At 37.2% G+C, this 23787-nt stretch overlaps 1 protein-coding gene across 1 annotated transcript in view; it reads right to left on the minus strand.

The window, feature by feature from the left end:
* TRIM24 (tripartite motif containing 24) overlaps positions 1-23787 on the minus strand; it is a 60644-nt gene that overhangs the window by 14173 nt on the left and 22684 nt on the right. The window contains exons 2-10 of the mRNA XM_059815932.1: positions 21922-22040; positions 14298-14445; positions 12042-12174; positions 10616-10732; positions 9332-9446; positions 8494-8640; positions 5921-6038; positions 1328-1593; positions 522-686 (exon numbers count right to left, since the gene is read on the minus strand). Coding sequence (XP_059671915.1) covers positions 522-686; positions 1328-1593; positions 5921-6038; positions 8494-8640; positions 9332-9446; positions 10616-10732; positions 12042-12174; positions 14298-14445; positions 21922-22040 — 1328 coding nt within the window. The remainder of the gene's footprint in view (positions 1-521; positions 687-1327; positions 1594-5920; positions 6039-8493; positions 8641-9331; positions 9447-10615; positions 10733-12041; positions 12175-14297; positions 14446-21921; positions 22041-23787) is intronic.

The following is a 23787-nucleotide window of genomic DNA, read 5'->3' on the forward strand; positions in this document are numbered from 1 at the left end:
GATGAGCTGGGTATTGATCAGTCTTACTCAGCAGAGGTCCCACAATTGTGGACTTTCTTTTCTCTCCTCATCTGTAAAAGTTCAAATTTGGCATAGTCTGGAGAATGGTGGCAGCTACAGCATTTTAGTCAAGCTTTTACCTGGTTCCTAGTGAAGTCACTGACATTAAGATAAATAGTGGCATCTCCTATTCTGTCTATTCACTGATTGTAATGTGCAGACCATGGTCACGTTAAGTTTTGCATAAGTGGCCAGAAATCACAGTAATAGAAAACAAGAGAATGAAACACCCACATAGGACACACACTGGCTCACTTCCATAATGCTTCAGCTGCTTATAACTGTCAAAATGGAAGAAACCTGACAGTTCTCTCATTAAGAAAACTGTGGGTATCTTGTCATAGAGAATAATGCAGTCTCTGTTCTAATTGAAAAGCACTCTAGAAACAAAAGTAAAATAATACAAAGCACATTTGATGTTTTATTTCTACATGTCAAGTGAAAAGGGCAAGAAACTCTACCTGTTTTATAGCTTGCTGTGCCAAGAATGCCATTTGCAATGGGTTGGGCTTTATTGCTTGCCTTGGTAGGTTCTGATTTTGGGGAAATCTCATCTGTTGTGCAGGAAGAGCTGAACCATTGGACTTGGGGCTATGATTCTGAAAATGAATCAAGCGCGGAGGTGCCTGCATGAAAACAAACAAACAAACAAACAATTCTGCAAGTTAGCTGATATCTATCCAATGTTCCAGAAATTTTTATCAAGTGGCCCTTTTGAAACTCTTAACAAATTAGATGCAAACAAATAGTACCACACCATTTATCTGAATGATCACACAGCACATTAATTTTCAATGTTAAAACCAAAACCTAGTAGATGGATTTGAATTATTCTCATATAATAAATGCAGATACATCACAAGATCCAGTGAGAGTATTTCTAACTTTGAAAGTTATGTGGGAGAATCACAGCTTTATGCAAAAAAGCCTTGGAAAAAAATTAATGACAGATTCACTTTTTAATCATTTGACAAAAATACAAAATATATAGCTCAGCACTATATATGGTTGGATACCATATGATTTTTTTTTCTGAATAAAAATAGGCTGTGCGCTACCACACATTCTGCCAGACAAGTTTAAAATGTCCATTCAATTCTCAGTAAAGAAAATGTTCCCTAAACCATTTACATAGCCATGTGCTAAAGAGGAAGCTATCTGAAGTTATGTATCTAGACATAATTTCTTTTGGTGTTGTTATCTTTCTTTACTTACTCCTTCAGTGCTTTGGAAGAAAAGAGTCTTCTCTAGAAATAGTCATAATTACCTGATGAGAAGCAGGAGGTTGCTGCATGGCTCCTGGCATTCTTGGATTTGGTAAACCTACTGGACCTACTCTGCGTTGAGCTTGCTGTCTCTGAGCCATGACCTGTTGCTGCATGTGCTGGAGTCGGAGCTGAGCTAAGCTTATCTGCGTTGGGAATTTAGATAGCTGGTTTGAAGGTAAGCTGCCTGGTGGCTGCAAGTTTGTTTCCATGACAGGGCTCTTGGGCATATGTGGTGGGGTTTCTTTATCTTCAATTACCAAAGAACCTGGTTGGAACAAAATAAATAAAATTAATACCAAAATATTGCAGCTAGCAGAAATGCTATTTTTCACAATTAGTTCCTTTTATACCATGAGCTCATCATTCATTATTGTAATGTAAAGAATGGATAAACATGAGATAGAGGACTCCATTTATTTTGTTTGTTTCCATGCAATAAAATGTTCGCATTTTATAACGCAGAAAAGGAAAAACTAGCAAACTGTCTTGTGCTGCAGTGTCCTCTATACGGTGGATTCTCCTAGGAAGGTGTTCTGGCCTCTCCAAAAGAGCAAGGGAGCAAAGTTTCAATGGGAAAGAGCATCCTGACCCTCTCATCTGATAAAAGGTTTTAACTGTATCATAATAATTAAAAGGTATTGTGGTCCTTTCTGGCCTCTGAGTCAACACCATGGAATACTCAAATGAAACTCTCAGTTGCTACACACCACCAGTTCTAGGATGTGATGGGCACCTCCAGGAGATGTTTTATCTCTCTCCACTGACTTAGAAGGAAATTTGACTAGACAGGTAACTTTTAGACACTAATACTGGGTGAGAGATTTTATCTGAAGAGATATATAGTGTGATTACATGAAACTCATGTGAAACTCTGGCAACCTCATCCAAGAAAGATGAATTCCAACTAGAACAGAGTTTGATTTGATTCAAGAGAATAGCACACGGTTTGTACAGGAAAAGACAAAAGACACTATTTGTTTAAAACAGCGTGAAGTAGGGAAAGTTATGGTCCAAGACCAAGAGTTAAAAAATTCCAATGATCTGTGGAAGGTTGCACAACAGCTTTTCAATACAAATGGGACATAGACAGCTCATAATCCCTTCTTTCCCAGAGGTTTAGGACTGCTTCCTAGGAGAGTTCACCTCATGAGGCGGGTACACCACCTGACAGTTTCACAATCCCTGTTACAGCAGAACTTGAAATCACCCTCTGTCACTTCTCTCCTCATATCCACCAGTCTCTGTGGATCCTATGCAGTCTAACCTGGCTCGTTTTGGGGTAGATTATCTGAAGGAGGAGGAAACTTCTTGCATTTTATATTCCTCCTTTTCATCCCAAGAGCTGAGAAGCAAACAAGCATCATTCTAGTCCCCTATCTAGACACAGGCACAGAGGGAGCCTAGGCCAGCCAATGTACTGTAGTGCAGAACAGGGCAGAAAGCTAACATCAACAATACTATTTTCATATTGACACTTGGTAATTTTGCTGTTGCATACATTTTAATTACGATTCTACCAGAGCAGTCATTAACAAAAATAATAAATATGCTAAATAAAATGGAAAAGGCCTACCAACCTGTTGCCTAATACCCTTTATGAAGCCTGTAACAGGTCTAGTCAATGTTTCCCATAAAGTGAGCAGAGAAAAATGCAAATGTTTAATACTGTTTTGCATATAAGGTTGTATGAAATATTTCACTACAGTCAAAATAGATGTTTTATTTTCTTTCTCCAGAAAAAGAATTACCTTGGCAAAGAATGGTATTGACTGTATAACAATCAACTGTCAAACCCATACCACACTTCTATTCTGTTCTTTCCAAGTCTAATTACAACTTCAAAATTCTTTCCAGATTTAACATCTGTGTATAAAGCTACTTACACCCAAAGATACTACAGAGAATGATTCCCTTCCATTATTCTAGAAAACCGTTATCGTACAATTTGTGGAATTAAAACACTTTAAATGTTGTCATTTTTTTTCTTAAATACATTCCAAAATCCCTAAGAGAGCTATCCTGTTAGTGTACAGATGCTATCACACTGTCAGCAACATGCAGCCTGACTAGAATTCAAGCCATTCCTGAAGTAACTTGTTTATTTACTCAGACTTTACTTTATTTTTCCTTTACTGGTTCTTAAATCTGGTTTATCTACAGAAATTGAACATGTCTGATCATAACCATAATAGCCTAAAGGTTGTGATTTCTGAAACCAGATAGATAAATGTGATGTGGTTTTATCTATCGCTTAAATAGATAAACTGTTACAAGAACTCCTATGCTGTTCTATACAGGTGCCATTTCTATTGTAGCACTTTTCTGAATTTAAGGGAACGTATTTCAGCAGCTCATTAAATAACAAATAAAAAAGAAGAGCCCCAAAAACAAACACAAGAAAAAGCCCCTTCTTGACAAGCACCATCTCAGTTTAGCAGCAGTTCACAGTTATCACCACACAGCTTGACAGTATGTTTCTGGAAACAAAAGATTCATTTTCGATTCCTTTCCCAAAGAAAATCATTTACAAAGAAGGAACTTGAAGAATTTCCCTGCTACCATCCAATGTCCTGGTGTGTGGGGAAAGGAGCTTGTTTGCCTTAAAGCACTGCCGTAACACTTTCTTTCTCTGCCTTTGTAGAGAAATACACAGAATCACAGAATCACTAAGGTTGGAAAAGATCTGTAAGATCAAGTCCAACCAGCAACCAACAAACACCACCATGCCCATTAAACCATGTCCCACAATGCCTCGTCCACACATTCCTTGAACACCTCCAGGGATGTTGACTCCACCACTTCCCTGGACAGTTTGTTCCAGTGTCTCATCACTCTCTCAGTAAAGAAATTTTTCCTAATATCCAGTCTAAACCTCCCCTGGCACAACTTGAGGCCATTTCCTCTTGTCCTGTCACTCGTCACTTGGGAAAAGAGACCAACACCCACCTCTCTGTAACCCCCTTTCAGGTAGTTGTAGAGAGCGATGAGGTCTCCCCTCAGCCTCCTCTTCTCCAGGCTGAACAACCCCAGATGTGATTCTGTGATTCTGTGAAACAGTGGCTAACATGCTTTTGTTTGAAAGCAGAACATTGCAGCACATACACCGGGAGAGTGTGTCCATGGGAATGCTTATGTATCAGTGACTGCATTCTTCTGCTTCCCTGCTGTCTGTAACATTGCTAATGGAAAACAGAAGGTATTTCTTCAGCAGTCTACCAGAGAACACAATCAGTGCTTTTCCTGTTCAGATGAACTATAACCTCCCTGCCCGCAGGTGATATGAATCTTTGTCTCTCTCTCTAACACTGGGTCTTCATTCTGCTCTTCCAGCTCTCTACCTGCTACATCACACTTTCAAAGCAAAGCCACATGAAGCCACCAAACGCCTGGTTTATCCATCTTTAGGAATTCTTTTTAGAGTTGTTTGCTCTATATTCAAATGCAAAATCCCATTAATAAATGTACCTACTTATACAGATATATATAGTAGTTCTTATCTATATGTTACATTAAACAAACAGATGTAGCTGGATTGCTTGTGGTGAGGCTACTATGAGCAAACACATTTGCACCTCTCTGTACATTTGTAGAGCTGACTGCACTTTCCGATGAAAGACAGAAAACGTACCACAGGTATCTCGCAAAGCATTCTGCACATGACAGAAAACCAAAAATGCCCATCAAGCTAACAGTGGAGAGAGAAAGGATGCATGACAGCAGTCAAAATCCTAAAAAGACCTCTAAGCTTTAATTCCTGCTCCTAAGCTGATGAGTTCCTAGGATACTTGTTTTGATTAAACTCAGGCTTTTGGGCAATCACACAAGCAGGCTACCTGCAAAGCTTCCAGGTTTTGGGATTCACAAGTACCACAAAACCCTAGCAACTTACAGCCGTAAGAAAAAATGTAAAGACCAGTTTGGAGACTAGATCAAAATCTATTAGGATAATAAAGATGACGTACATTTGCAACTCTGTTAAAAACATGTTTTCTCCTGAATTCCACCCCACACTTCAGGAAAGACAATCTAAAAGCCAGACAACTGTCAAAATGTAGTCTTCTCTTGCCTGTTCTTCTGTTTTTCTTTGGCATTGTCCCCTTCTCTTCCTCTCAGTTCTCCAAGGCTTATTGTTCAGCATGACAAAGGAGCAAAGGGGGGTTCTTGAACATATTATGCTGCTGCTATGGGTTTCAGCTTGGGAAGATGGGGTTGAAGTAGAAGAAAGGGCTGGAAGATGCAGAATGAGACTGACTTCTGGAATCCTTTCTAAGGATGTGAAATAGGGTTATAGATTGCGTTCCTTGTTTCAGAAGCCAGAAGGCATGTGTATCGTCCAGGAAACTGAAAGCTGCTGTTTTCACCATCACACATACCATTCAAGCAAGGTAAGTTTGTTGATACTTTATCATAAGTATTCATGAATAATACTTTTTCCCATACAATGCACTTTAAATGTCTTCTACAGGTAAGGAAATAAATGTAACACAGTAAACCAAGAAATGAATAGTGCAGAGGCTATTTATCTTCACAAAAAGAAAGCTGCTTTCAAAATAGGATCAAGAGGCCAAAGGACTAATAAAACTTTATCATACCTAGATTGAAAATATTTTGAGCCCAGAAGCTAGGATCACAGTGAAACTGGATGGTATTGTTAGTCACTGGTGAAGCATCACACCTGGCTCGGAGAAGATACCGTAGTCGGTATGTAATCTAGAACAGGAACAAAACAAGATTTTTTTCTCTGGGGCCACAGCCATGTATCCAAACACTATAAAAAGTCTTTTAAAAAAAAACAACAAACAAAACCAAACCACAAAAAACAACAACAAAAAAACCCCTGAACAAGCCCCTAAAGAATTGAGGCGAAAGATAGAGAAATTTGTGCAAGCTACAAATAAAAAAGGTATTCTTAACATCTTTCCCTTATTCCTAAAGTAGTTTTAAAATGCAATCAACTACAGCCTAAAAAAAATTAATTCTTCTCCCCTGTAGAAATACATATCCTTCCTCAAACTTGGTCATTACATTCAATGACTTGAACTACTTGCAAGTGAAGTACAGATTCACATAACCATTGTTGGGGGTTTTTTTCCCCAAAACTTATGTTAGCCTATTCATTTTTTCTTTCAAAGAAAAGTATCCCATCCTTTTGGCAGTAAGTATCATCACAGGGAATTTTCCTTTGTAATACATTTAAGTTTTCTTCAGAGAGCCAAAGAACAGATTTTATAAACTTTGTCTTTGAAAACTCTCAGATTCACATATATTTTCAGACTCTTACAACTCCTTGGTTCCAAAGGACTGGACTACGATCACATTACACAAGCAGAATACTCTATCAAATGCTCAGTATTTATCTAGTTCCTAGAAAGAAAATATTTTCTTGCAGTTGTTTCACTAGAAATACCTAACACAGGCACTAATTTTAGAAGAACACACAACAGATACAGAAAAAACTTCAGAGTTCAACACTTATTTTTCTTGAATAATAGATTATTTCCTGGAAAAGGTCAAGAGACAGACTTGGCAAAATCATCATACCTGTTTAAAATTATACTAGTTATCGTTTACATAGGAATTTTATAAGAGCTTCCAGTTTACAAGTTTTTTCTTTCAATTTTAGGCAGGTCAGTTTTGGACCAGATACAAAACCATTTAGCAAGACTTAAATTTTTTTAATGACCATGGTAAATTTTAAGTGCACTACTATTTTGGAGATAGATTTCCTAGGATTTCTGTGTACACTACCAGAATCAAGTATACTACACTATAGAAATTCCAGTCTTCTGTCCTTTCACCAATACTGGTTGCACACAGTTCTTGTCATAGTTTGCTCCATATATTCCTCCTATTGTGCACACGTGTATATTGTGGATAAAGTCATGATTAGACTCCTAATCATTCCTCCCTCCTAATTTCAAGTGGTTGGATATGCCGGAGCAGAAGTGTCCCATGCTCCTCTATGCATCACTGTTCAGGAACAGATTTTCCAGATGCCAACAGACAGGTTAGCTACTCAACTCCCAAATAACACCAACTTTTAGCAAAAAATCAGGAGCCTAAAACTCATGTGTTCTTTTGAAAAATACTTCTCATTTGCTAAGGCTTTATGGGCTAGATGGTCTTTTTCTTCATCTGCAGAATGTTTATAAGATTAAGATGCCTGCAACATAACTTGTTTTCTTAGTCATATGGCAAAGTTTTTGTGGCAACACTAAGGAATTATAAACAACGTGACTCAGTTTGCTGCCCTTTTTCTCTGTTCAGTTAAAAAATATTACTTGCTGAGGCAGTATAAGGCAGGCTAAATGAATTTAACTACTTGAAGGAAGTTTATAAAACCCAGTAATATTCCACTATCTGATATAGCCTGCAGCATTTTAATGGATATCAAAAAAACACCCCCACCAAAAAAACAACAAACCAAAAAAACCCACAAAACCCCCCAGTAGGTTCTCAACTAAGCAATGAGAAAATAAAGAAAAAACTTTGTGATCTAGTTATACGAATCGGAAAAAAAAGGATCTAGCATCTTTCCTCAACATTGTCACAGATTTCTGTCATCAGGCTAGTACAATCTAGTAACCTCTGGACAAATGATGGTCAGCTTTTTGCTTGGTTTTTATTTCAAGTTTTTTAGGATTTCCATTCATCATGAGCAGTCAGCTTAGTGAGACCACATGCACTCAGATCTTAAGTGCAATTTTTGAAGACTTTTAATGGAAGATGAGTCTGACAGAACAAAGCAATACATTATTTTTTACATTAAAACTCTGGATATCAGACTCTCAGATATATAAATACCATCTTTTTCTGAACTCAAAAGCTGTAACAAGTACTGAAAAGAACCTCAGTGACGATGTAGAACACGCAACAATTTTCCCAGTGTTTCATGGCTTCGTAGTTTTCACTGCAGAGAAAGGATTTTTTCTTACTTCTGCAGATCTACAACAGTTCTATGGTAGTGTAACAGGAGAGAATCATGACCAGAGAGCTAATTTATGTTTAAGAGAAAACCATGAAAACTTATATACAAATATTCCACTTAGTAGAAAGTCATTAAAAAGCCTAATTCCCTAGTATTACTGACAAGCGTGTGCGTGTGTATCATCTGCCTTATCTATAGTCTCTAAGTAAATGGAGAGTGCTATCTTCCTAACTTTACCAAGCGTTTGCTGTACAGTAGTGCTGTGCTGCTCCCACTGGAAACTGCCCATTTGGAAAAATTCATGACATGTTCCAGCTGCTTAGAGAGACCTGCCACTTCCTGTTGTTGCTGCAGAAGTTTCATCCGATGCTCTTTTGCCAGAGTCTGCAAGTAGAAAAGCAGTTCCAGTCAAAGAGTTCAATTTACAGTTAACAGGCATTAGCTTTCATATTTGTAATTCACTATGATCAAGCGGTTTCACTTAGCTCTTCTAAAAAGCACCTCTGCCCCTGACTGCGGCTATCAAACAGAAAAGTCAGTATACATCTATTCAAGATATCAAGACTTTCTGTGCAGATTCCCATTTTCTCTTATGACACATTTTCGTATTTATGTGTGCCTCTCTATACACATGCACACACACTTTTTAAAACACAATTGGAGGTAATATTTTTCCAGGTAACCATTCTAGACAATTCTCTCTTTCGATTTGCTATTGGATTGCTCAATTTATGAAAAATTCTGATGGACTTTTCATGTGTGACACACAAAATCATGCCTTGCAAAAGCATGGAGAAAGAAACTGGGCTCAGAGACAGCCCTGATTCACAAAGCAGGGAACACAGTTAATAATTACAAACAAAACAACAACAACCCCCAAAAGCCAAACCCTCCTCCCCTCCCCCACCAAAAACCCACTTGCTCAAATGGCTTGTGTGGGACATCTCTCCACTTTGGAATTGCGATAGGACATGCACAGGTGGCTAATGCTAAAAATGGATTTTATTTTCATGTGAATCCACACAAAAAATATTAAGACTGACACTTTTGTTTCTTATGATAGAAATGAAATTACCTCCAACTGATGCAGCAGAGCTTTTCCCTTTTTGTTTATTTCTACCATCAGTGTAAATATGGCAACTTTAATATCCTGTTCCACCTGCTTTTGATTCTGATTCACTTCAAGAATTCTGAAAGTAGACAGTACAGAAAATAATGTTCTTTAGCTCACAAACCCACCCTCCAAACAGTATTTAAAAAAACCCCTCTACTCTGTTGCTGAGACAATATTTTTTGGTCATATGCACCAATTAATACATATATCATCACATACTTACAGTCAGGAAAATTACTGGGAGAAATAGAAAGAGCAAGTACCAGTGACCTATGATAAAATTAATTAACCGGTGGCAAATTCTAATGCCATTAAGTCTGTAAAATTACTAACATCTGCCACAGATAAAAATTAAATGCTCATTGCAATTGAAATTCTTGATTTTTAATTGTCCAGCACATTTCTGGAACAGTCCATGGCAATCAAAACTGTTTAAGCCTAATGTGCATCTAAGGTAGAATGGCACTCCAGAAACAAAAACAACAAATACATTCTCTAATTTAGCTATTTCAACAACAGTGCTCAAACTCATTACAGCAAAGCATAATCTTATATTGTGAAAACTACTACTGCTAAGATGCAAGGGAGAATAACCACTTAGATGTAGCAAAAGAAGAGGAGGGTGTCTGCTGCTTTTTTCCATCTCCACCATCCCCGAAGACAGGCAAAGAGAGAGGAAGAGTTCAAGTTATACTCAGCATCCCGTACTGTGTTGAATCTTCCTGGGTACTGCCTTCGAACCCTGCTGAAGGAGCAGTTACAAAGGCCTACTGCAGCACACATTTTACAGATTTATTTTTCTCCTAGGTTTGTAGTACTGAGTGAATAAAGCCCCAAGCATAAAAGTATTACATAAATCTTCAAATATGTGTCACAAGCATTATGAAAACATGAGTCATAACCTTTCACTTTCTAAGAGGGATCCACACTAAGAAAAATAAGTGTGCTGACGGTGGGGAAGAATGTATGACTGCCTTCTACAGTATTTATTGCATAAGCTGTTTTGTTGCACCCAAGCTATTGCTGCCCATTAAGTCCACAGGCTGAGTAGAAGATTTACCTAACACAATCAAGCACATTAAACAGGCAATAGTCACTACGGCAAACTGAAGATTTTAGAATTTCTCTTTCTGGAAGGACAAAAGGAGAGAGGTACAAAATGCACTAATCTAAACATTTCAAGAAATTACAGTGTATATAAAGTTGCCCTCTGTGTTATTTTTAACCTCAAAATCTGATACATACCTGTTTTGGATCTGCTTCCCTGTATATTTTATGTACTTAGTCTTCTCCATCAATTTGGTGATTAATGTCTCAATGATCACTTTCTGGTTCTGAAAAGCTTCTTCTATAAACTGGTACCTGTAGTAAGTAACAGTGAGTATTTACACATGCGTGTGTGATATAGTTGTTAAAAAGCAGAGTGCCTTACAAAAGACTTCTTTAACAGAAGAAAGATGCTGCTCAAGTTCAAAATTTAAATGTCATCATGGAAGCATATGTCAGCATATATATTTTATTTATATTTTATTTATAGTATAGTTGAATGTATAGTGTATTTCCTGTAACTTTTATTTTGTTTTGAGAATTTATAATTCTCATAAATATGAAGGGATATTGCAGGACCATAGCCCTATTTTAGCAAAAGAAAAATTAATGTTGTACTGTAGTCATCACTCTGTAAGTGAAAGTGCATGTAGGCTATCACTTCGTGCAAGATAAGGATGTAGAAACAGAAGAAAGAAGAGAGATCACTGAGTCAGCAGAAGTCAGCACCATTTTAAATCAAGGAACTGAAATAATCAACAATTTGAGGGAAAAAAGAGGTCGCACATTCTGAAAGGGATATAAATCGTAAGAGAAGGAGAACTGAAGACTGCAACTCTGCCAGAACAAAGTTTAGCCCATTCCAAGAGGCAACAGTGGCCAACACTTCTCCACCTATTGATGTTCAGCTGGTCAGGCAAGCAAGTTCTTTGGGTGGTTGCATCAGGCATAGCGAGCATATTAATATTGAACCTAAGAGTACATCTGTCCCAGACCATTACTGTATGTGTTAGCCAGCAAGATTATTGTCTTGTACTCAGAAATTGTATATAATCCTGCTTTTCAGCTTCTGTGGCCAGTAAGAGATGATCAAAGAACAGCAGCCCAAAGATTTGAGCGTTATAAATAGTCTTCTCAAAGTACAGTATAGCCAAACTTTAGGTTTACTCTTCCTTTTAAAGGACTCTCCACAGAAAAAAATGCCCATTTGCTCTGTTCTGAAATTGTTTGGTAATGTTCCGTTATATAATCATCTTGTGTAAGGACAAATGGAGAAATTACACATGAGTGTATAGTTGCATAACACAGCCCCTCTGAAGGACTCTCTGAAGTGCTGCATAGCAACAAATCCTATCCAAATAACTTGACAGTAAAGAAAGGTCTTGTGCTTAAACCACCAGATTAAAAACTGGAAGAATTAGGTTTTAGTCTAAACTATCACACTCTAATCATCCACACTCTTTTGGATACAATCTCTGTTTATTTGTGGGCTTCACTTCTGAGCAGAAAATTTTATTTTGCACTTTTTTCACCCGACTGTATTGCATACAGCTAGAGCTACCATCAACTTCAAGCTATCTTCCTATAAGTGAGTTGCGTAAAAACATACACTTTGTTTCGATACCTGTGCTCTTTGTGTTCTAGTAACTGACAGTCTCGGCAGGTCAACTTGTCACAGGTTTCACAATACAACTTCAACTGCTCCTTTTTGTGGTAAGGGCAAAACACAGGACGCTGACTGGTCACACCAACTGCCTCTGTTGAATAAAGGAAGATATCAGTCTAGTCTCTTGAAATGATTAAAGATTTGCATTCTCCTGTTTTTCCTTACCATATTCCTCACCTAGATGCTAGAAGTGTGTACCAGGCCACGTAATCGAGAATATAACAGCTAAGCTCAAACTGCGACGTCTCACTCTTGATCAAGCATGGAGCTAACACCCTCTCTCATGGAAAATGTCTAGAACCTATTTCACCGTAACTTGTTAAGGCCCCACAAAACTATTTACAAAAGGAGTAGCCAGTACTGTTGCAGTTGCAAAAGACATTGCACAACCAGCAAGTTCCTTTCTTAAATGGAAATGAGGAGATCCCTGACTTAATTCATTGCTCTGTCTTCTTTTTCAGTCAAATGGGTGAAAGGGGGTTTGAGAATATCAAGACACAGACACTCAAAAGTGTAAAACATAGAGAATGTAACAACCAGAAGTTACTAACATCCCTTCAGGACTCCATTCTAAATGGGTGAGAGGTCTCACTTCAGTTACTAGTGAGCAAATACCAAAGAGCATAAGAAACACCACCAGATGATAGAAATGAAATCTGTTCTTTAAACAATTTAACTGACAAAGCCTAATTTCTTATGAGTTAGGTTGGACACTGAGTTCATGAGGATTATATGGCCCGTAATGAAAACTGGCTTCACACTGCAGCCCACCCTTCACTGAAGATTAAAAAGGTCTCTTTTCCATACCCATTCATTTACTTATTTTCACGGAACCTGGAAGAAGTTATTTTCAGATCTGTATACTTCAGTCAAAATTCTTTGAAACTGACAAGCAGACTCAGAGGAGGCCTGAACGCACAGAAAGCATTCCTACCACCAAGTCATCTTCAGCATAACAGTCAGACACTTCTACCTACTACTTTTGTCCTCTCCTGAAAGTACACTCAGCACTCACTTTTGACTAACCGCATCTGAAAGTGGGATACAGCGTACAGTGTGTATCTCCAAAGTATCATACTGGAAGCTACCCTTTGAGCAATAAAGATTACAGAAGTGAAAGCTCACATTATATGTAAAATTCAGAGGACTAGATATGGTGGAATGAACATACGTCTATCTTATAATACATATATTTATAATAAGCTATAATATTTTATAACAATAATTTATATATTTAAAAGATACATCATGCAAGTCCAATGGACCTACTAGAACCAGTAGAATGTTTGTCAGCATCCTGTTATGTTTATAATTGTCCTACAATGTCACTAAAAGACAAGACACAATGGGCATAAACTGAAACAAAATTGGTTCTCAGTGAATAAAAGTACAACCTTTTTTACCAGGAGAATAGTCAAGATATCTCAGAGAGGCTGTACGGTACACCACATCCATCCTTGTCGGTTCTCAAGGCCTAGATGGATAAAGCCCTGAGCAACCTGATCTGATCTCATAGCTGAGTGCTTTAAGCAGGAGGCTGGACTAGATGATCTCCTGCGCTCCCTTCCAACCTGAATTATCATAGATCCTACTGAGGAAAAACACCCCAATTCGTAACACACTTCCCTTTAATTTCTACGGCAAAACATTTCAAACTTAAAATACACTTAGCTAAAACGTGTTTATTGGTTTAAAACAGTTTGCACAAAAATCGTATGAAATCCCAATCTGTAGGGCTTCTTACAAAAGAAGCTTCTGACACAAAAAAAACCTGACAGAAAAACGGCTATCATACCCCCAGCCATTGACAAAGTCTCCCTTTTCAGTAGCTATGTTCTAATGCATCTAATGCTTAAAATAAAGTTTTCTCTTTTGTTAGCTGGATCATTTAAGAGATCCACTTAGATGGAGAGCAGCCAAAGAAACACCAGAATTGGTTCAAATGGTTGCAGCCTTCAGGAATGAAATTGAAATAAGTGACTGGGAGGCAGGAAACTATTAAAACACATCCATTACCAACCAGAAAAATAACATAGTTGCACTAATTCATATGCACCGAACGGTTATATCATAATGAATCTGTCCTTTTACATTTACTAGGATTAAGGAATACAATTTTTGAAATTTATCACTTTAAAAAGAAATGTGGTGGTCTAATACAGTTTTCCAATGCAGACACACATTCTTTGTAAAATTATAAATCAAGTGTGTTACCTGGAGATACTTCCTCTTTCTGTCTTACTGTATGATCCTTTGTGAATTTAACCCTCTGGTGAGCTCTGATGCAGGTCTTGCACAACCATTCTACACATTCCACACAAAAACCATTAGCTTCTGCATTGTCTTCACAGCTTGTGCAGACCTGATGTGAGGAAGAAAAGGTAGCTGTTAAAATAAATATGCAACATACATAGCAGTTATTGTTCATATACAATCAGTGCACTTCTACAGTTTTCCCAAAACCATGAAATGAGAACGGAAAACTGCCTGAGGTACAGGTACACCATAAATAACTGCATAAAAGTAATTGAATGTGACTTTTTAAAAGAAAGTGGTCATTTTATCAGTGTTACACTAAAACCTTTACCTGACAGGATAAAAGTCAAACCATTACTTTCTGCCTGACACTGCACACTTAGAAGCCATATAATGTTTACTATATACAGTATGCTCTTGTGAAATATTTACTAAAGACAGAACATGATCAGCACTCCTCTGATTTTAGAAGCCTCCCTCAGTTCACACACAAGCTTTAATTTTAGTTTCAGGAAGTACACAGAGTATTGAACAGCAGGGTTCTTCTCAAGAATCTCTGCATCGCCACTTAAAGACAGCATTCCAGTTCAGTTTATCAGTAAAGCTACCCTAGAACAGATTTGCAACCAATGCATAGTAATTTTCAAACTGTGGCCTGTTAATTCCTGGGGCTCTTTGGACTATACCCAAGAGATCAAAAAAAAAAAAATTTAATTAAGGAAAACAAGCCTAATAGCAGACCAAAACCTCTCTGCACAGGGTCAATACACACACAAGAAAAAATTCCTATGGATCCACAATTTGAACAACAGCTTGAAAACTACGAATGAGGGACAACACCACTTCACATGTTCATAACACTATTTCATTTTTATCTCCTCCCTTACAATGCCTCTGTACTCATACCTTCAAGGGGTTTTTGGTGGTAAAAATAGTGAACATGCTTATGCAGATACTTGTTTAGGTAACTACCATCCATTTCTATCAACGTTTAGCACTGCTGCAAACAAAAGCCTCAAGATGTCTTAAGATTGCTGTATCCTACAGATCACAGTGACAGAATTCTGCTAGCAGAAGCAATAAGGAGAAAACTTTAGATTTTAGTTTAGTTTTCCATTTGATTTTTTAAAAAATCCAACTTCTGCACCCTCAAAAGATAAATATAGATTAAGTTAAAGAGGAAGCAAATATTTATATCCTATGCAGATAGATAATATAGATCTAGAACTATGTCCCAGTTTCCCCTTCAAGAAAAAGAGGAAAATTAGCACAAAACTTGCCTTAGGCCACAAAGCAAGTTACTGACAGAACTGGAATTTGAACATAGGAGTTCCAGATTCCCAGTGCTGTGCTTGTTCTTCTGGATCATGTTGCCTCTCAAAGCAAGTATCTTCTGAGAAATGAAGTTACAACGCAAGGGTTGTTGACCCCTCTTGTTGTCACTTGGAGTTTGAAGCAGTTCCTTTTCATTAAAGGTGATCTACAAAGGAGAAAAAATTGGGCTTGTGCCTCTTTTGCTGTTTCTTTACAAAAAGGAGGCCTGAAAGTTTTATTTTTAAAAAATCTTAAAATTTTTTTGTCTTCTGCTTGGTTTTTCTTTTTCTTCCCCTTCTTCTCTTAACAATAAAAATTCTATTCCTATCCAGACTAGTTGACTAGGGAAAAATATCAAAGTCGGGACATCATTAAACAAGTCAAGAAAATGGAAGTAAAGCAATTAAAGGAAGTGTATTGTAATCAGGAAATTGAAAATTTTTACTTGCTCTTAACCCTTAATTTCAATGACATTTTGCAAAAAAAAAAGTTTTCTTAAGGACTCAGCACAGCTTCTTGAAAAAAAAATTGTAACAAGCAAGTATCACTGAGGCATTACTTCAACACTACATTTCCTCTGGCAGGAACTACCATGAAAGAAATTCCCCCCCTTCCCCTTTGCCTCCTCAGGTGTGCCAGTGCAACCCCCTCTGCAAGACTGGGGTGTAAAACCGGATTGATTTCATCACTGTAGCCCAAGGATCAGTTACATCAGCACTGCTGACTGGGCAGTGAACTACTGCAGGACGAGAAAGAAGTTTTCAAATCAGTCTTGTTGCTTGAGAGGTATCATCATGCTATGCCCCCAGATACCCAAAAGTGTTTTTGTAAATTAGAGTAGAGAGTAAGAGACTGGATATTTGTTTTGCTAGTGTAAAAAAACCCAACAATGAAAACAAAATAAGCAAAGGAAAAAACAACAACAACAAAGTGTTTGTGTTTCAGGCATTCTTCAAGTCAAAGAAGCAAAACAAAAAAACCCAGAAAAAGGCAGGAACTCCATTAAAAAAAAATAACAACAACAAAGAACCCACAACACCCTTTCCAGGTCACCTTTAGCAAACTTAGGCAGATAAACTTGCTACGTGCCAGTAAATTCAAAGAATTTCAGAAGTTATTCATCCCCCCTAGATTCCAAGATCTTTGCCTATTTTCTTTTTCCAATATGCTTTAGGTTTTCTCAACTGGTTTGACTTGCTATAGTTGGAATGAGATGAAGATTGTGATTCAATAACCAATAATCAGGTGCTGCCAAATGAACTGAAGCTCCTCCTTTGTAGTCCAAAAGTATATATTCCAACTTTATACTCTTCAAAGCCACCAAGTGGAAGAGAGACAGATTTCTAAAATTTGTCATAGACCTCATAACTCATGCTGTCAAAATAGTTATGCCTTCTAGGTAGAAACTAGATTTGCTTCTACCCACTTCTTATTTGAAATATGCATTTTCAGATATAGCTTGGATTCTGCTAGAACTCCTAGTTATTAGAATAAGTTGTATAGCTAAAGTAAATGGAAGTACAATTACTGCAAATATTTGCTATACTCTTACAAAGCCTAAAACTTATTTCACTCTTATTTTTGTGACTCATACAAGCAGTGCTTCAGTGATTTCAAAGAAAACTCTCCCTAGTTAACCTGTAAGTCTTTATTCTGGTTAGACAGATATTTATTTTAAATTGAGTTTTCCTTGTAATTATATTTAATTCAGTTACTAGTTTTAGTATTTATAACCCCGGGAAGTGTTCAGCCTTCATTCAAATTTAATGAAAGCTGAAATTACTCAGCATGTTGCAGGTAAGTACTATTTTTTCTGTTGTAAAAGCTTGTTTATTTACTTAAAACCAGATTTACATGCAAGACTTGAGGTAATAGAGCTGTCTTCTCAGCTACTGTAATAACTAGCCACTCCTCCAATTAAATATTCTTTGAGTATTAAAGAGATTAAATAAGCAAGCAAAGGTTTCTAAGTTTTGAAGGAAGACAGTAAAGAAGTCCAGAGGAATATTCAGTGAACTAATGTTCCCAACTTCACCAGTGTAAATTAGATGCAATGGTTTCCCCTGTGGGATCCAAAAACCATCAGTGCTAGCAGTTGTGTAGCTATCTCTTGGCACATACAAAATCACCAAAGACAGCAACTGCCTTTTGGGACATTCTCACTTGTATGTCACTCTAAATATGAACCACATGCTGATACCTCAAAATGCATGAACCCTGATCAACACACCCTCCTTTCCCCAACATCGCATCAATAGCTGCCTCTCTTTGAAGCACAACAAAACCATATTGTGACTAAGTCATTCCTAAGTCTATTACCCACTGCCCTAAACCAGTGGCTTTCAAAGACGTTTTGGCCACAGCTACAGTTTTGATAAGCTATTTAGCATACTAGTTGGAAGAATACATAGTGGCTATGCTGGCACCATACAAAACTAGAGAAACTTTTTGTTCTAAATTGTGCTCATTACTCGCTCTATTGCTGTCTTAGTGTCCAGATCTAGACTCATACCTTGTTTTGTTACTACATTCCCAATATCTCACATGAAGTCCAACTTCATGTTCTTCATTCCTACTACAACATTTAAAACTCTGAGGTCAGTAACTGGTAAAGATACAGAAAGTGTTCTTATTTTTTCACACATGTTCTCTTTTGGACACAAAAGCTTTTGAGAATTAGGACCTAGACTAAAATGCACTACAGGCTCAATATGCTGCAGCAACATCAATGTTATCACTATGATCTTCCCTTCTGAATCAATCTCACACTTCTCATTTTTACTTTCATGGCTTTGCACATGTGTTAAAGAATTTTCTTCTGCTAAGTTCCTAAATTTCCCTCAGTTGTCTACCCGTTAGTCTTACTCAAATTTAGCATTTGCTTCAGTAACATCTCTTGGGTTTGAAGCTCCCTTCCGCTTGCTCTTATGAATCAAGTATAATTAATTTTTATTTTCAAACTTCTCTTCAGCATCCAATAACTTTGCCAAGTCTTCCAATAAATCACAATGTGAAAAAAATTATAAAGGATCTGCTCTTTCGAAGCCTTTATGTCCTAGTTGCCTGCAATCTACAATGACTACTTTCAGGAAGATGAAGATCACAACTGCATTTTCTTCTGGAAACCTTCCTGTTCTAATAGCCAGCACAAAATCCTTAATGTTCTCTTTAATGTTAGCCAGGAAAGCCCTTGTGGAACATATACTAGGGGGTTTTACACTTTCTTTATGCTTACTTCTTTTGCTCCTGACGTTTTCAGTAGTAACTGCTGGAAAGCACAGCTATGTAAGTAGAGCACCGAACTGCCAAAATCCGACTCAGATAAGGTAAACGTGATTTTAGATAGATGGCTGGCACTTTAATGAGTTCCAGTTATTTTTCTCACCCCACAATGCCAGGTTCCAGGATATGCCATTCACTCCTACAGTTTTCATTCAATATGCTAAAAACTGTTTTAGCATTACCATTTTAAATCTAAACAACCAAACACTGAATTTGAAAGGGTTTTTTTACAGTCTCCCTTAATTTGATACAAACCAGTCCTTCCTGACAACACACATATACAGGCTAGTCATAGATATGGACTAGTGGTTCTAAGCCACAACATCACTTGCACAGAACCCATGGCTTGCCTCTAATTCTAATTTCTTAAACATCCTGCTAACGTTGCCAAACTATCAAAGCCAAACTAACCATCTCAGTAGAAAATGTCTATAAAATAGCCAAAGTTTTTGACAGAATTTGGATGATTTCTGATCCAATATTTCCTGCAAGTCTCAGTATCTTTTCCATTTTAATTCCTCTGATCTGTTGTCTATCTTGCTACTGGCAATTTTTCTTTCTTTTCTCTTTGCTCCTTCAAAGGCAAAACAAGGCATTCCAGTTAGAAGGATGTATCATCCTTAAACCTCATAATATTCCCCAACAGGACACTGATCTGTTTAACTATTATTGAGTTAATTTTGCTGTTCCACAACAGACAGCTTTATAGAATGGTGTAGCCTTTTTTTATGGTTCCACTGTCGAAGTACAAAGGAATGTCCAAAAAGCTTCATTATCATACCCAAAATAAATCTATTCAAACAAAACAGAACTGCACATCATTCATTTCCAAGAGGTAAGGTACACATTCACTTAGCAGGCATCTAACAAAACATCTAGCTCCGTTTTAAAAAAAAAAAAAAAGTCAGCAGAAAAGCACATGAATGTACTACTCTGCTGGTTCAGCGAAGTCTGCTGGTTTGCCTTCAACTGCTGCAGAAAGTATGCTGAGTTCAGCCAGGGAACTTAGTTGAAGAACAGACATGCTTTCTGAACTGCAAGCCTGCTGGTTTTTGTTAGGGAGAGAGAGAAACAAATACGGAATGGAAGAATAAGATAGATGTCTGAGAAGGGAACTTAAGGAAACACAAATGCTTTGAAGAACCTCCCTGAAATCTGCTCACACAACTCAACAACGGACAATTCCAAAACAGCTGCTGAAACATGTGGAATTTCTCTGTATTTCTCCAGCAGATCAAGATCAAGAAGGTTAAACAAAAAAAAGACATCTCCTTCAATTCCAAGGAAGAGCCTGACTTATCCTGACATCACCAAGTTTGGTGGATACTCCAACTTTTGGTACCCTATGACCCATCAAAGTACACCCAATTTTACATGATTATGACCAACCTCAAGAATATAAAGAACGCTTCTTGAATTTTCAATTCCTTATCCAAGTCTCAAAGGCCTCAATTCCTCACTTGACTTTCACAAAAAGCAAAAAAAATTTAGGGGGGAAAGAGAAGGAGGGGAAGACACAAAAAAACCCCACTTTGTCACTAAACCCAGGAAAAATAACTCTACTTCTATCACCACTCCCCAAAGCAATATCTTAGAGGACTTGTTATATAACTAAGCAGAGCTTATGGCACAGGTCCAAAATAAATTCAGGACTGCTTCTGCATAACAAAGTTATTTGTTATCTTGCTTCTCTTCCTAATTTTAAAGTCACTAAAAAAATTATGATCAAATTTTCAATGCAACAGGGTCTATTCATTTTCTCAGTCTTACTGGTAGAGTATTGAGAGACTTCGTGTAAATCTCACAACCATCTCCAAAACTCAGATGTTTCCCTGCAGCACCCAGCGGGAAAAAAACTGACCAAACAAACAAAGAAAACCCCACACACAAACACAAAAGAAGCAAAATTCAAACTGGCCTACATTAAGAGAACACTACTCATACTTCCAGAGACTCCCAACTAAATTTCCATTTCTGGTAAGATCTATCATTTCTCAGTAATCCAGTTGCAAAATTCCTTATAAGCTGAATACAGTTTAATGTTTTTTGAGACATAAGTTCAGAGATGATGACAACATTTATTCCTTTAATAGTCAATGAGCTGGTATCACAAACCTGACTGGGTACTTTCATCTGTTCCTGAGAGACATACCCATTCATATATGTAAGCACAATATTCAGCTAAGCTTTGAAACAAGCAGTTTAATAAAAAGTTTATGAGTAAAGAGATACTTGAGATACTTTGTTACTAGCTAAAAATGAAGACATGCAGTATTTCGATACCAGAGATTACTAAACTGTGGGCCTACACAGATGTGATTATTCATTTGGTACTGCTTCCACACTAGTACTTTCCTCCTGAAGAACCATCATGAGGGAAAAGAAAAACGGTATTACTATTCTTCAAGATAAGCAGGTTTTGGTTTTATAAGACAGCTATTATTTGATTGCAAAAGGAATGAGAGGCAGCCTACATAAGAAAAACAAACAAGAAACCCCTACAACATACCGTCTTCCCCAATTATAAGTTTGAGCCTCTTGCTTGGTAACTGCACTGCAGCTACTTAGTGCCATGTTTCGTCAGTGCTGAGATAAGAAAAATAAAGTCAATTTAACTAGAGGATTCCATTTTACATTGAGATGTCTTGATGCAGTGTTGTTCAGGTCTCTGCTTCAGAGTGCTTCAAGAGCCCTGTCCAAAGCACAGAAATTCCCATTCTAACGCCTATTTCTTACTTTTATCTTTCGCTATCACGATGCAATTTTATATCGACAATTAAAAATAGTTTAGAATAAGATAACCACCTTCTTTACATGCATTTTCATTGGTTTTAACTGATTTTTCTAGAGTAGCGACCCCATGTGATGACTAAGTACTTGAAGTCTTTTTCTGCATATGAACAGCAAAAAGGCCACACAGCAAGAAGCCAAGGATATGCATACACATCCAAAGGGTGTTAACTTGATTACACGTTAATGCACTTACCTGATTTGATTTCTCTACTGTGCTACTGGGAACCTCTGTGGTATCCTTCACAAAAAAGTTATCTATGATGTGTCTCTCTGCACATTCCTGACCACAAATTGGACAGCGGATAACACCGACTGGGGGGGGAAAAAAATATCTGATTATGCTTGCACAACTTAAGATATATCAAACAATTTCAAAGACAGCTTGTAAGGTTAAATACTTTGAAAGGATGTTTTAATACTTTCCTGTCAATAAGCTGTGAGTAAAAAGAAGCTAATTCTCATTTATCACTGAAGTAACCTTTACCTGTTATTCCCTGATGATGTATTCTTTCAACCAAGGTCAAGCACCTTTTTGTTTTAATGCTATAAAGAATTTTCCTTAATCTTACAGAAAATGAGTTCTTTTTCTTTAAAGGGAATGTATTTCCATTGACAATTTGTTGTTATAGAATGGATTAAAGCAAACATTTATCAGTGTGGAGTATCAATTACTGACATTGAGCGGTATTACATACACACACATACACGCCAGCAGTGTGACATGACTGACTTCCAACTATGTAATATGAGAAACTGAAATGTAATAAATTCCAAATTAATGAGGCAAGTTGTATAGAGGAAGAACGGGCCTGCATAAATATCATGACTACCTTCACACTAAGCAAGGGAAAGCAAGCAAGAAAGACATAGGAATAAATAAGCAAGGTCCTCTCCCTCCTCTCCTCTGCAAGACACACTGGGGAACAATTCTAAGACAACAACACACTTAGACTCCTGGTGGAAGAAAGAGCTGAGAACCAATAACTCAAAGGGTTAAACAATTAATAGTTTTCTCAAGAGAATAAAAAGGACATAGTCAAGTTCAAAACTTGGGGTTCAGTAGTGAGTAGACTAGACTGAAATGGAAAAGATCTAAATAAACATTTTAAAGTAGATACCTTTCCTAGGTGCAGAAAACAGAATGTCTTACCAGCACTGAGGCCTGTTTATCAACCAAGAAAAATCTCTAAAATGCTAGGCATTAACATCTTGCTTTAAGAAAATTATCACAATCATTACCACCAAAAAAGAAAAGAACTGAAACTAAGTTAGGTTGACAAAATCACTTAGGATGTGGAAATCATCCGGCAAAGCCTACAGTAGAATAGTCATGTGAGCCACACTGCAATACATTCTAGACCTACAGCTGCCGTTTGAGAGGAGGCATGATTTTAGGGCCTTAAAGAAGATCAGAGGCACTGTTAAACCCAATGAATTTAACACCAGTATATAATTCAGCACTTGCATATTTAACTAAACCAGCATGGGCTTAATTCTGTTCCTGTTGCACTTTTACAATAAAATGTAGAAGTACAGAAACTATTAAATATTTCACTTTCTGCAGAAGAACTTAATACCTTACTGTAAGTACTTCATGCAAGGTTTAGGTAACTTTTTCACTATGTTCTTCCAATACACGTTAGAGATTTAACTGGCCAACCCACTATAAAGCAGTTCTCTAATAAAAGTCCACCAGTTTTACTAAATTAGCTCTTCATTCTGGAAATTTAGCCAGCAGTGTTCCACCTGTGTGCAAGGCATTTCACTTTCGTCTGAAAGGGTATGATGTTAAGCCTGGTTTTATTATAATTGCCATTTTGCCTGCCTGCATTTCAATACATATTCGTGCAACTTCCTTTGATATACAAATTTATATTTTGGCTAAAACTTTTGTAACATTTTTTATACCATCATCATGAATAATAATTAAGAAATCCAATTCTGGTATGTCAGGTAGTTAACAGAACTCCAAGTACTGAATTTCTCCTTCTATTATGCAAATCAATCTACCACAGTCAAGAGTGAAAAATCTCATAATACTCAAGCTACATACTTGCTG

Source organism: Gavia stellata, chromosome 4 (genome assembly GCF_030936135.1).
Source record: "Gavia stellata isolate bGavSte3 chromosome 4, bGavSte3.hap2, whole genome shotgun sequence".
NCBI lineage: Eukaryota > Metazoa > Chordata > Aves > Gaviiformes > Gaviidae > Gavia > Gavia stellata.